General features: G+C 33.7%; 1 protein-coding gene across 1 annotated transcript in view; it reads right to left on the bottom strand.

The window, feature by feature from the left end:
• Positions 1-1,069: 1,069 nt before the first annotated feature.
• LOC104083362 (ryanodine receptor 3-like) overlaps positions 1,070-15,559 on the bottom strand; it is a gene marked incomplete at both ends in the record, with an annotated part of 28,391 nt that continues 13,901 nt past the window's right edge. Inside the window, 12 exons of the mRNA XM_009586826.1 lie at positions 1,070-1,191; positions 1,566-1,694; positions 2,098-2,186; positions 2,603-2,683; positions 3,190-3,207; positions 3,455-3,528; positions 5,160-5,236; positions 5,471-5,550; positions 5,795-5,894; positions 6,906-6,957; positions 7,809-7,918; positions 14,509-14,640. Coding sequence (XP_009585121.1) covers positions 1,070-1,191; positions 1,566-1,694; positions 2,098-2,186; positions 2,603-2,683; positions 3,190-3,207; positions 3,455-3,528; positions 5,160-5,236; positions 5,471-5,550; positions 5,795-5,894; positions 6,906-6,957; positions 7,809-7,918; positions 14,509-14,640 — 1,064 coding nt within the window. The remainder of the gene's footprint in view (positions 1,192-1,565; positions 1,695-2,097; positions 2,187-2,602; positions 2,684-3,189; positions 3,208-3,454; positions 3,529-5,159; positions 5,237-5,470; positions 5,551-5,794; positions 5,895-6,905; positions 6,958-7,808; positions 7,919-14,508; positions 14,641-15,559) is intronic.

Raw genomic sequence — 15,559 nt, 5'->3', positions numbered from 1 at the left:
GGCCTGGTGCCGTGTAGACCTCCCCACGGAGGTCTACAGCATTCTTCAGCAACGTTTCATTGTCATTTTATTATGATTACTACCAGAAGTCTTATACAATATGAGGGTAACTTACTACAGCAGAGGTATTAATACCATAAAGATAAGCTTTAATAAAGCATTAAGGAGTATCGAAATGCAGATAAGGGACAGCAGAAACTCACAAAATTGGTTACTCCACAGGTCTGGCAGTATTCATCTCAGAAAGAATCCATCCTTTCTCACTTCACAGGGAATATTTAATGGCATAATGCATTACCACTCAAACAGAACTAGAACTGTTTAGTTTAACTACTGAAGATGGTAAGTCTAACATGGATTTGTGACTAACATTAAGGACCTAAAAACTGTTAAGTATCCTCAAAATTCTGATATACTTCTGTAGGGTGGCAAGAAATCTTATGAGTAAGTCAGAAAGTAGCAGAGACATTGAATAACACTGAGGAAGTTACTCTGCACTGTTGCATTCAGTGCCTAGTGGCTTGAGCGTATAAGTACATTAAGCAGAAGTCGCAAAAGAACATAGAGGCCTGAAACTGTGAAGAGGCATGGGACTCCACAATGCCCTGCACAGTGAAATGAACACTGCCTGTTGCCCTCCTGCTCAGCATCTGTGATGAATTAACTCGACAAGTTGACTGATTGTCACATTCCCTCCCTCTTTGAATCTTTTCCAGCTTTTCTCTTACCCTACTTAGCTGTAGCATGGGAACCATGTTTTTAATGGTGCTTCTGCTCTGACAGATCATCAGGTTTTGGCAACAGGGAGGAAGGAACCAAATGGCCATCTTCATTATCAGAAAGGTATAACTGAGTTGGAAGCAGTAAGTTTGATACTAGAAAAGGTGAGTGCACAGTGACGATTAATGCTGAAAGGAGTGTTCTGAAGATGCTAGTCCTGAGATTCAGTCTTGGACCTCTACATTACAATAGGCCCATGCACAACCAATGAGTATCAGCACATCAACTGCTTTACAGCTTTCAACATTCACTTGACTGTAATTTATAAAAATAAGCAAAGAAGGATTACTTGACTACTGAAAATACCTGTGAAAGTTTCATCTGCATATTGGCAAAGACATGAAGAAAGCCAACAACTGCATCCCACAGCCTACTATGAGCCAGACTCTGTTGATTACCTATGCAAGGGCCCTACAAAAATTAAGAAAAACACATTTTTATTTATATAAAATAAAATAAAACAAAACAAATAAAACAATTTGCTTTCCTAGGATTTCTCCCTGAAAAAATAAAAAAAGGAACTTCAGGCTTCCATGAAGCTACGTGAGAAAGCTTCCCAGGGTCTCTCTGGTATCTAGTGCATAAATCCTAGATCGTATCATGTTAAATATGCAGCCATTCACATGTTTTAGTATTAACTTTACACTGGGCCAGTGATTCCATGTAACTTGATCAAAATTAAGAAAAATAAAGCCAAAGTATTTACAAATTTATGATAGGACATGACCAGGCCATGTAATCATAGAACTTCACTGTTAGTACCTTGAGCAAAACATTTTGTTTACCTGGATATATTCTGTAAGGGAATTGAATATTTGTTTGGTGACAGCCAAAGCTTTAGAGAAGTTACGTTGTCCTGATTCATCAATGACATCCTTTCCTGAATAGTACCAATAGAAGTCACTGATTGATTCCTAAGAAAAAACCAGTAATGTTATATTTTCTAATTTTGTATTCTGTATGCAGTATTTACTGCCTGCATTTGTATCACCAAAAATTGAATCAGCAGCAGATGAAATTTAGTATTTCTGTGTCAATTTATTTCTCATGACAATAACTTTTTGCTTTTTTACCTAACTATGCTCCCTGCAGAAGTGAACAATGAAATAAATTAACAAACATCTGGTTTCACACAGAATTCTGAAAGGTCACCTATTGTCAAAGGAAAGAAGAGATGAAATAAATTAAATTAGAATTCTTTCTTTTAGATATCCCTGAAGAGAGGATTTTCACATTTGATTCCAGTAAAATGTGAATTTATAAAAATGAAGGAAAGGTAAATATGTTATACTCCATTTTCCTCTGTTTTTTCCTCACCTGAAGACGCAAGAGATAGTCAACTGTACTAATGATAATATTCACTGTTGTGGTGTTGCCCATCTGAGTACGTAGGTAATTTTGAAAATCTGAAATAAGAAGTGATTTGTGCTTGGTTAGTATATATAGGAATAAAAAATACAAGGTTATTTTCATATTTTCATGGAGACATGGAGAATACATTCTTTTTAAGTACCTTGTTGGGTACAGATGCTTATGTGGTGGAAATTGAACTACAGTAGATCACAATGTAAATAAAACTGAAGAATTGTTATCCACATGACTTGCAATAGGATTTACCATTAACGATTGGCATAAAAACTGAAATGACATTGAGACTTAAAAATTCAAATTGAACTCCACAATTCAAATTGTTGGCATGCCAGTTTCCCCTCAGAAAACTAAATGAATTAGAGGAAAAGAAACATTAGAATTGGTTCTATTCAACTCTGTTTAAGAACAGACTCATCACACATTTTCCCCCAAATTAATTTAGTTCACTTACCATTGTTATGCCCTTCACAGAGCAGTTGTAAAAATCTAAATAGATCTCGAGTAAATTCATCATGCTGCAACACTTTTTCACCTTTAATATATATAGATACAATGATTATGTGACAATTGTTATGATTAAATATGCAGAACACATAATCTTATAGCAACCTTTAAAACTGGAATTCTAATAAAAAAACAGGATTATAGAAGCGTTAAAGCAATTTAAAAGAAACAGACTGATAATAATGAAAAGAAAAACTGAGACAGAAAAAGCAAAGCCAAAATATTTAGCACTCCAATGCAACCATGGTTAAAAAAAAAAAAAAAAAAAGAAAAAAAAGAAAAAGAAAAAAAAAAGAAAGCAACAGGATTTATATCTAATAAGTAAATGGTTAGTCATAACTAAAATCATGCCTTAAATATGAATGACACTTCTTTAATAAGCATCAAACTCTTTATCCAAGCTGAACACACAACCTGCTGCAGACCATAAAGCTAAACCTAAAGATATTTGGGAAGATGCAATGAAAGATTTCTCTCTGTATTTGCAACACATTTTTGCAACAACAGTATCGAAAACTGTAAACCCAAACATACCACGCTCACGAACGATGACTGTGGATCAAAGAAAAATAACAAGAATACAGGATAAGAATATTGGAAGTTACAATGTTTTTCTTAAAAATTATTTCTAAAGATTTTGTAAATATAAAGCATATTGAGAACTCAAACCCTAGAATTACTTATAGTAAGTTTATCAACAGAAACCTCAAGCCACAGTAAATAACAGTTCTAGAAGCACAGAAGAAGGAAGCACAAATAATGTTTTAAGCACTACCGGAATCAATTTCATTCTACTTACGAGTTCCTTCTTCAGTAACCATTCCCAGGCCTTCTGCTTTATTTTGTCTCTCAAACGCATTCAAGTCAAGAACACTTATATTGAAGAAAAAAAAAAAAAACAAACAGGAAAAAGTACTATAGTACACAATGGAAAATTATTTTCTTCTAGGAAATCTCAGGAGGCCTTCAACAACTATTCTTGACCCACCCTGACAAGCATTGCCTCATATTTTATTTGAGTATTAAATAAAAAGCTTGGGATGAAAATAAGGGTCCAGTGTCCATTTCTGAAAAGAAATGAGTCTCAGGTCAGGTCTCACCACTTACCTAACATCACTTCCATTAATGTCATTCATGGTTTCATTTATAAATTAAAAGTGGAAAAGGAACCTGAAATATCACTCTTTATATTGACTTAAACCTGCCTGCCAAAAGGACATTACTGCAGTTATTTCTCAGTCACTTTTCCACTAAGTTATCACTATTTTTTCTCTTATATTGTTACTGTATGTATTATGCATTCCTATGTTATTCAGAAGATGTATGGAATCTGATTCCAATATTCAGAAGACATATATGGAATCAGAGATTCCATATCTTCCGAGGTCAAAATACACTGATATCTGAATTTTCTTTTGCTAACTTGGCATAGCCCAGCACGTGGAATAGCAGACGATGATTATTCTCATCACTTAGTCAGGATACTTCCATTCAAACAGTCCAAATATAATTTATGATTATCTAATGTTTTTCAGTTAAACAGCAATGCATTCACATATTCTACTGTCATCATTAAAACCGAAAGCATTTTTAAAGCATCATATTCATTCTCTTGTCAGTGTTCAAGTCATTTTATCAAAACCTTTGGTAATGAAGTCCTGAATGATACATATACACAACTGGTAATATCATCACTGCAGGTCCTGTTTGAGCAAGTCCTTGCTAAATTGTTCTACATAAATGGAAAAATTACAAGATAGATGTTATTTGATTAGGCTGCAACTACACAGCGATAATTTCTGCAGTGCAGGTCACCATTCCTTCCACATTTCTTCCTGTCTTCATACAGCTTCTCCACTTCTAATTCCCAGTCTACTCCTTCAGAATCCTTCTGTTGCTTTAAAAGGCTGAGAAAAGGAGGTTGTCTACTGTAAGAGTAATCAGAAACACCAACAGTTTTCCACTTTCTTTATGGGAGTCCTTTACCTCACCTAATTTGAACTTCTGGTTTATCAAGGGAATGGACTACTATAGTCTCACCAGCCACATGCCATCTCTAACAAACCTGATACATATGCAGAGGATTCACATAAAGAGACAGAAATTATGTAACTCATCAGAGATGTGCAGAAACTGAAAGCTTAGTAAAGCTCCGCTGGCCTCTGTCTCCTTCAGTGGTGGCTTTTCTCCATCCTTAGAACCACACAGACAGAAAACTTGAGGGATCTGGGACCCTCGAGGATCCTAAAGGATCCATTACATTTTACTTTTCTGCCTCTCCAAACTAAGCCTTCAAAGGCATACACAGTCTTTTCTTTATTTTCTCCTTTGGAAGAATACTCCAGAAGATTAACATGCTATTCCTCTGATTCACAAAAATTTCCCACAAGAGTTCTACAATCTGTGACTCCTGTAATTTAAATCTAACAAAACCACCTGCACTGAGCAATAAGCCACCAACCTGTATAAAACTGAAACTGTAATAATATGATTTATGCTTTTACCTGCAGGACTGCATCAAGCCAGAGAGACTTTGAAAAAATCCAGCATCCTTTTTCTCCTTCAGGTAGTCTAGCATTTTCTAGAGGGTATACATGTTTGGGGAAAAAGAATCTATATTAAAATTATATGAATTAACAATTTCCTGAATTGCCACTGGCAAGCAATAATATCATTGTTATTGTACCAAAAATTTGTTCACTGTTTAGTTTAAAATTAAATGCACTAAAATAAAAACATGACAGAACACTAAAATTCTCAAAATTACTTGCCTCCTTTATACAAGCAAAACTCACAGTAGTTAGAAAAGCATTACCTGTTGAACTATGGTATTCCCACCATTTAGAATAGCAATACCAAGTTTTAGTGTTTCAACAACCATGGGTCCTGTATGACCTGTCAAAACAAGGGTACAGTCATTAAAACTTGCAATTATCAATTATTCAATCAGAAAAGCAGTCTGAAAATTTTACCTAGTATAGTTGTAACTGACATTTATTTTGCCTCATTATATACCATATACAAGTTGTATATGACATATGTAACATAGGTATAATGACATAATACACTATATATATGTATAGCATTATACATATGATATGTGTATCATGTATACTTTTAATACTGCACAGAACATTACCTTTGCTTGCACTAATCATCTGAAGGACCATCTCAGCAGCCCCACGATCATGTAAGCGAGCTTGCTGATAGAGAGTTCTCTGTTTTTCCATTTCTTTCTCCTAGGTTTGGGAACAAAAATGAGAACAGAATGCAGACTGGAATTGATTCAGGAAAAATAGGAAGATGAGAAATCTGAAGTTATTGAAGGCCATCTGCCTCCATAATCCATGGGTTGTTTGAGTCCAAAACTTCAGAATACACTGTCTTTCTTTCGTATGAATAACCTAGTAAACTAGCTCAATACACACTGTGTTATTCTTGCATTTATTCTAGTGAACGTATTTAAAATACTTGCACATTAGGTGATGAGAAAGAAATGTTATTTAAACTCTTACCTCAAATGTCTTTTCTTTTTCTTCTTCCTCCTCTTCTTCTTCTTCTTCTTCCTGACAGCTCTTTTTATGTTAGAAACAGAAATCACAAGATTTTGCTTATTATGAAACATAATGCCTATTTTTACTATAGTAAAGACATTTTTTCAAGCAATAATTAAAGGCATTAGGAAGATTTAAAATCCCTGTAATCGTAAATAGTGCTCATCCACACTAAGAAGCTGATACTCCCTAATGTATGAGTACTTCAGGGTATTCATCCAACTACATATACACCCTGTAACTGCAGGCTATGTGTTCTTGTGTCACATCTCTATTTATATCCATAACATTTATCTTCACAGTCAAACTCTCCTCACATGTCTCAGCTGTAATCAAGATGTTGCAAAAACTGATTGTCAACTTATTTTTGACAGTCTTCAAATATTAACTCCAAAATAATCACCCAAAAAATAAAGATAACTAACATGTTAAGACTGCTCATGAATTAATCCTGTACAAAACAAAGTGCCAAGTGATATCAACAGAATTACACCTACTGGAATTTTATAATTTTAATGTACGAAATTTCTTATAATATATAAAACTCTGAACAGCATTTACTTCATTAAAAATACAGAAATTACTAGTATCAACCAGTCCACATAAGAAACAGAAGGAAGAGGTTTAAAAAGCATCTAAAATTAATAGGAAGTACCTGAGTGGAGTGAGGGATGGAGCTTGAAATTATATATTTACCTTTGCCATCATTGCGGAATAGGCAATATATAAAGGATCATCTTCTAGTTTGCTATAAAGAGTAAAAAATATTTAAAATTATTTTACGATGTAGTAATAAACAGATGTCATACTCCTACTAATATTTAAATACCATTTTTATTAAAGGGTATTTTATTAAAGCAGATACACTTGTCTACTTGGAATGCTATTACACTTGAAAATCATATTATAACTGTATTTTCTTATCTCAAACTAAGTCTCTGTAACTTTTTAATTAAACAATTTAGCGGTATATTTGGACATCCAACTTAGTCATGTTGGATAAGTAAGGATCACTGGCTGTTGCAGGTGCAGAAAAGTATTATGGAGATATAAGTTAGAATAATTATAACTGTCAGATGGCAAGATTATGTTAGTCATACAGAAAAATTATATGAAGCACTGGAGTACTCTACTCACACAAAATACATATTCTAATCAACTGTGTAAATTCAAAACAGAAACTGGCACTGAAAGAAATTCATGCTAATCATCAATGAAACCTTTTCTGACATACTGAATAAAATGTAATGAATACCAACAAGAACACCCATCTGTTACCAGCAGAGACCAGGGGAGGATACTCTGAATGAACCAGTAGTTTCTGTAGACTTCATGTTTCTATAAGAATTCATGCTCGGTTATTTCTGTATTGGGTATTTACCAAGCTTTTAAAATGTCAAAAATAGTCAATATTTGTCTCAATATAAAGGTTATACTGGGTTTAATTACATGAAAACTCTAATGAAACTAAGAGGCACAAAAGTATTCACCATGCACAATAATGAGCTGCAGTTGTGTTAAATCACCTCTGTAATGTTATTAGAAATTCAATTACTGTGTGCTTTTACTCAGTGTGCTTTTCAACACAGCTCTTTTTACCTTCTCTCTGTGAGAGCACTGCGACTGAAATAGAGAATAATCTGATGAAGTGGATCAGGCTGTTTCTTCTCAGTTTCTTCCTCTTCCTCTTCACCTTTTTTTGCAGGTGTCTGTCTCAAGATTTATATCAGAATATACAAATTAAGCTTCATGAGTAAGAAAAAAATTGAGTAATTAAGCTTAGGAAAGGATTTCGGTAATTTTATTCTGTCCAATTTGTATTAACTTCCAGTATTCATCTTATTCAGCAGCTTACAGCATAACCTGCAGCATTATGTGCCTGTATGACTCAGAGGGAGTTAGAGTATCTGATTGTTACTCATATTTGATAGTAACATTAGAAGTTTCTCATTTGCAAGGTATTGAGAATGAGACAGTGAAAATCTTAGGGAAGCCTTATTCAGCAGAAATTGTGTGTTTCCAGTGGACTAGAATTGAAAAAAAGTCCCAGCTCAATTATTTAGCAGGAGAATTATTGGCAAATGGAACTATTTTTAATAGTTTGCTACAATACTTTCATATATCACTTCTAGGTAACCTTGATTCAACAAGTGTAAGGACTGCTTTTATTGTCAACTTTAAACATTCTTTGGCAGTTTGAAATATAACATAGCCAGCACTGGCAAAAGAGCAGCATATCACCTTTACCTGACTTGTGTTATTACCCTCTGTAGGGTTTGTAATTATTGTAGAATTACTGTAATTATAGCAATAATTGTAATTACAGAAGTTCAATTTACTTCTCTAGTAAATCTGAAAGAATTGTAATCACTGTTTTGATTAATGGCCTCATTCCTTCCTTTAAAGAGAAGCAACAAAGTCAAACAAAGACTGTAACCATATAATTGTCCAGAGCATGAGAAGAATATATTGACTATAATTTTGAAAAATCATATAACATTCTATATCAGTGGGTCTTTAAAAAGCACAACATGACTACTTTTGCTAACACTGAAGCATCTCCTGATACATCTTCATGTGATCCATGAAGCTATATATTCATTTTCATGGTGTTTAGATACTATGGAGATAGGCCCCTTGGAAGTATTTTAGACAAACGAACTACAGAGAGGGAAGAGAAAAAGCATTAGGCTTTCTGAATCCATATTCAGTAACAAAATGCTGAAGTTTACCAATCACTTTTACCAAGTACACATGTAAACTAAATTTTTGCTGAATATGGCTGCATATATTTACTTCTCCTTATGATGTATCAACAAGAAAACAGCAAAATTAATTTGTATTAAAGCTGAAAATGTTAAAATTAAATATTATGCATCAACAAAAATTTTAAAAAGGGGAAAGGATCAGTTGTGTCAAGCTTTAAAAAACCAGTAAATAAAATATAGGAACATAGGAATTACCATAATGACAAAAATAGTCTGACAGTTCATCTAATCCATTTCTCTTCCCAAGAATGAGTATCACATAGTTCGTCTCAAGGCATAAACCACCTTATTGCACTTCAGTGTGCATCACAGGACGAATGTCTTTTTGACCACAGCGAAAAATGACCTTATGCCCTGAAGCATAAGGATTAGTATTTTGTAAGTTTATGCATATGCATACAGTACACAAAAATTAAATATAGGTTATAATAGATACATAAAATATACACTAAAGTGGGCACTGAAAAATATGCCCAATTATGTCAGTACTTACAGCCAAATCCTGAACTAGTTTCTCCTCAAATGAATATTCCTCTGTTTCTATCCAATAGTTCTGATAGCCATGGAGGAAGAGGTTAATAGAACGGTGCCTGGGGGGGTTGTGAAAGTGAGATCAAGAGGGGTAACGGAACATTGTATAACAGCTCAGGTGGTTAATGATTAGTAAGGATACGTATTTGTACAATTCTGATCCTCTGATTGGTCAGTGAAACAAAATGCAAAACATAACTAACATTCAGTGACAAATCTGCATGTACTTTTGAACATTCTTACTTTTTTTTAATACACATATGTATACATTACTTTTTGTTTTGAAAGCTTTGGGAGTGCTAATATACATTATACGTGAAACTGCAGGACTGGAACCTTAATGCAAGCATGGGAAAAATACACACTTGAACAGACTGAGAATGAGTGGGTGGGATTTACACCTATCAGATGTAAATCTAGTTTACTAGATTTAGGACATTGAGACAGCAGAAGTTGGCCATCCACACCAAAATAATTATCAAGTGCTTTCCAACATGTTATCTGCAGACAATCATTGCCTTCTTCCACGTAAAGAAGCCTAACCTCAGCTGCTTTTCTTTTAGTTCCAAATCAGGGCAGTATTAATGTGTCCTCAAAAAAGCTGGATTAGAAATACACAAAACCTGCTCTAGAAAATTACCAGTTTTAGAAAACTCTTAGGCATATAATTACTACTATACAGTATTCATTAATTTAACTTTCCACAGAAAATACAGCTCATGGCAATAAGACTACACATAATAGTGGCTAAACCATTCCATCTTTACATTACATTTGGGGGGAAATTTTGTTTTGAGGTGCACGACATGAGGTTACAAAGGTTGTTCCACACAGCCTTCTCATTTACTTTTATCCTGCACCACTAACAAAAGCTATACAAATTGGCTGTATATACTATGGCTTGTTTAAATACACTGTGCACATGAATTATTATTTTATAATGGAATAGCTATTAAGCCAACCTTCTAGGCTCTCCTGTTGGCACTGATGCCATTTTATTATCAAATTTCAAAAACTGACCAATCAGAATCCCCTCTGAAAATTGTACAAATTTATGTTTTATGATAACATCAAATCATGGCTGGGAAGGAATAAGTGTGCGCATAAGGAAGAGGCTCTCCACAAGTTACATTACCGTTAACTTGAGTATAAGCCTGTCATACTGAGTTTTTTCATGTACTTTTTCCAGCCAAACTCGTTGAAAGGTGCTCAGGAAGAAATTGCTAATTTTGTGTCTGAAGAAAAGCATATAGGTTTTCATTGAAGAAAGGCACAAGTTAAATTCTATAAAGTAGTCAGAAAGAATGTATTCATAAACCGTGTATGAAAAATTGCCATGTACAACTTTGCTGTATCTATGTTGCTCTATCTATGTGCATATACAGATGACAGACAATAAGACAAATTTTTTAACAAATTAATTTCCTTAAAACATCAAACATAAATACAGACACCTCACAGAACACATTTATCACGTAAGACACTTTTTCAAAGCCATGTATATTCATTAAACACAGAACATGAAGAATCAGTATTTTGTAACTTAACTAATGTTTTTTTCCTTAAAAAATAAAAATATTTTAAAATACAACTATTTCTTTTGTATCTCCAGGCAATTCTCAGAAAAGGGAGTACTTGGAATATTTACGGTAGAAGTTCAAGTAATTTTGCTATGATTTAACAAACACCTGCACATCAATAGACATTTCAATTTCTGAAATATCTTACTGGAATTCCTAAAAACTGATACGTATAAGAATGCATTTTGAAGAAAATTAGATTAAAATACGAGATTAACATTAAAAAGCCACCTAAATCTCCAGAAAATTTTCAAAAGAAAGAGCTCATTATTCACTGAAGATATTAATCTTTTCAAGAATAAATGAAAGGGTACCACCATCATGTTTGCTTACTGCCCTTTAAATTAATTGATTCTATCATCAAATTTAGAACTAACACTCCCAATATAAAGCTGCAACTAAAATGAGAAAATATAAAAGATAAGGAGAGCTGCATTTGAAACTCTGGTTCAAAGGGATTTACATAGCTCCTAGAATTAATCATACCCCACTTGAAATAATCTCCCCAGGGGTCAGAGATGTCTTAACAACACAATCAGTTTAAATGATGGAGATAGTTATAGGTGCATAATAGTATGATAGCCTTATTTTCCTATCAGAACCCTATGATTTATCTAGGAAAAATATGTGTCTATAAACTAATGAATTTTAAAACTTTGTTCTGCACCTATCAGTTTAGCAATATACCTAGAAGTCCCTGCTCATTGCAGAGGGTTTGGACTAGATGACCTTTAAAAGTCCCTTCCAACCCAAACCATTCTATGGTTTTATGATTCTAAGTCCAAAGTGTTTTTTCACTCTTGCCTGTTTTGAAGTGCAGACACCACAATTAATTGGCTAAAATAGTTTTATGACAGTTCATTTTTAGAATCTACAAGACAAAATAACTGGACAGATTTGCCTCACATTCATATTTAAATTAGCAGTAAACTCCACCACAAAATCTACCATAAAGTTTGAGAAGAACTAACCTCAATCTTTTTAACACAGAAAAGTTTCTAATGAAAATTACAGATAATATAAATGTTCTACTTCAATGAGTATTACTCCATATTTTCTTGAAAATGAAAATACAGACTCATAATCCATCTTGCCCCTTGGCAAGTGTTCCATCAACCTCAAAAATAATAAATAAAAGTGTTTTTTTTTAAAGGCAACAATAAGATGAACCACTTTTATCATTGGGGTGCTCATATATATTCCAAACATTTTAAGAATTTATAAATCCAAAATATGGTTGTAAAAAAAAAAATGCTCACAAAAATGTTATACTGAAATGGGTGCTCATCATACCACTTTCTCTTGTTTTTCCAAACACAATTCTTGAACATGAAATGGTTGATACTAGCCAGTTTGTTCTTATGTTGTACTTAAACCTTTTCATTTTTCTGGTTCTTTAAAGATTGCCTGGTGGTAGTGTGACAACCTAGAGACGTTATATAGTCTAGAACTACTACTTTTTGTAAAGGAAGGATGTGTGCTTTTTACAGTATAACTGGCTTTTTATTTTTCTTGTGCAAACCTAATATTCTTTCAATATGTTAGTGGCACAGCTACAGACCTTTAGCCAACATCAAGCATGTAGATTGGCTTTAATAAAGGCACTGAAAAATGCAATGCAACTCTTCTGTTAAATACTTTGCAAACAATCTTTGAACAAAAATATTAAACATGAAAGGTGAAAAAGTGCAGAAGAAGGTGAGAAGCAAGCTTAATTAAAGATATGCTTAGGCCGTATCTGAATAAAAAGCAGATTTGTTGAGAAGGAACAGGGCAAAGGAAATGATCCCAATGCCGCATGGTCTTAATATTCTGTTTAAAGCAGTAGATGGATCCAGGCACAGGATGCACTTTATCTTGGACTTTGTGGTATCTACATTCAACTGGAGTAAGAAGCAGAGCAACACACAAGTCCAAAATATCATTCTGCACTGCTCTGCCCCAATAGCCGCTTTAATGTATGTAACATTCTGATATAGTAGCTAAAGATTGCCTCAGACAAGTTAAAGAGCATGAAGCATTCATGCAATAGGAGAGGAATAGCCATAAAAGTTAAAAAAAGAGAAAAGAATACAAACACAGGAGAATAAAGAGTAAAAAGAGCAAGCAATCAGAGGCAAAAAAGGGACAGAAACAGCAACATCTTAACAATTTTCACAGATAACTTGAGGAACTATAGAGAGTAATAGCTGACAAAAATAAAGCATTTTGGTTTGCAAGCAGTGTGAATTCCTATGGTCTTTTCGCCCTCTGTTTATTTGTCATGAGACAAGTATTTTGCTACTGTGAGGAATTAGCTGATAACTAACCAACTCCTTTGTCTCTTAAACAAAATTACATAGGCCTAACAATCAACAAACTTGTAGGTATACACACAAGCAATATTTGCACTCAGAAACGTAAACAAAAGTTACAAAAAAATGAACATTTAAGCCATTTACCTTGGCAGGTTGTATAATGGTGCCATTCTGAAACATGCAACAACAGCCCTTTTGCGTTGTTTTGACAGGAGTTTGTGCCAAACGGCTTTCTTTGATCTCAGTGGTTGTTCAACCTATGGGAAAGCATCTTCTAGTACATACAATGGAAACTCTTCAACTTTTATTCAAAATTTTCTTTTTAGCTAGTGGTTATTGTAGTTAGCAAATTAGAAAATGTTACAAACACTTCCCATCATCTGAAAAAAATGTTCTTTTGGGGTTTTATTTTGGGGTTTTTTTGTTTGTTTTTTGTTTGTTGGTTTGGTTTTTGTTTGCTTTTTTTTAATTAATAAGAAAAAATACTGGGGGTATTATATATAGTACCTCTCAGTTTATAGAGAAAAGCTCAAGATGCCAGAGTATCTCATGGGTGGTACTCCTTGGTAAAATTCCAAAATGGTTATTTTGTCTGTTTCTAACTATGTAATTGTTCATGTGAATGAATTTCTCTGCTATATCACTTGTGAATGAAATGGATTAACTTTATGTGGGAAGAATACAAATGCCTTTTTGTATTTAAATTGTATCATTTGAATGAACAGGCAACTGATTCAAAAATTGTTACAGTATCCTCAGGTGCAGAAATAGGAGATGGGCTAAAACCAGTATATTAAAACATCTCTTCCTAAAATTACAGTTTTCAGCTACTGAATGGTGATGATGTATACAATGCTACTTGCAACTGTTCACAAAGTTTTGCAGAGGCAAATACATCCCAAGTTTTCCCTGAAGCTAAACTGAGGCACTTCAACAGATTACATTAAAAACTTCGCATATATACACATCTGTATGTACGTGTGTGTGTGCATGCACACATATGCAAAAATAATTTTTATCTGGAAACTTTAATAATGACACTCATTGAAATCAAAATAATCTCTACAAGGAAAAAAACTCGTGCTACTTTAAAACACACACAGTATAGACATTAACTTTTTACCTGTTCCAGATGATACAGAGCAGCTGATATCCTCTGCACACGTTCCACATTTCTCTCAGGGTCAGTAGGTTCATCACTCTTCAAAATGTCTTTGTATAGATTTAACTGCCATTTCACAGCTGGATCATCAGACTAAAAACCAACATATTTCATATGTAAGCTGCTGAATGAAGATACTGACTTTGACTACCACTACTATTATTCTCATGGTATCATAAAGAATGTTATAGATACTCCCATTTCAGCTGTCCCCTTTTAGTCAAAATTAACATCTGCTAGCTGCTCCGAAAAATGGCATTAGATTCTGTATACTGTTGGGTAACTGGACTCAATTCTTAAGCAAGGTTCTGTATTTTTATTTCATGACACCAAATAAAGCACCCTGGGACTTCTGCATCCCATTTAATTGCATTAAAAATAAGGAAGCACATTTAGTACTGGGATTGAGTTTAACTCCTTGTAGGACTTCTGTACTGACAGTGGAAAGCTGTTTTATAGAGTCTATAAAAGACAGCTGGCATTTCAGTAGGTGAAGAGTTACAGCCAAAGGTTTTTGGTTTTTTGCAAGACAGAAATAGAAATACTTAGTGTGTCCAATTTAAATTTATGTAAGCACAAATTTATAGCAACCTGACAGTCATTTGCCATGACAGATAAATGAGTTACTGCTACTATGTTCCAAGACTGTAGGCAATAATCTAAACTATTTGTTATTTACAAAATGTTGAGGACTCCATTCTGGTATCACCTTTGTCAGTGTATTCAGCAAATAAATAGTAGGAACATAGATGTGCTTGTAAAACTCTTAAAGTGTAAGATGACACAAGCTTTTCTTATTTTATTATAGCCACTTTAAAATGCACATATTCTTAGAAATACTATTTAATCATTAGTGCAAGTTAAGTTCAAGAACAGAAGCTGAAATACTATAGTTTTAATTTTATTTTCTTCTTGGATCAAGTTGATTCTAAGTAATTACAGCTTTAAAACTACCAATGTCTCAATTCTTTACGCTTGTCCCATTCTATAGGACTTCCTGAAACTTGAAAAT

This window comes from Fulmarus glacialis, unplaced genomic scaffold (assembly GCF_000690835.1).
Source record: "Fulmarus glacialis isolate BGI_N327 unplaced genomic scaffold, ASM69083v1 scaffold50271, whole genome shotgun sequence".
NCBI lineage: Eukaryota > Metazoa > Chordata > Aves > Procellariiformes > Procellariidae > Fulmarus > Fulmarus glacialis.
This window is presented reverse-complemented; position numbering and strand designations above follow the sequence as displayed.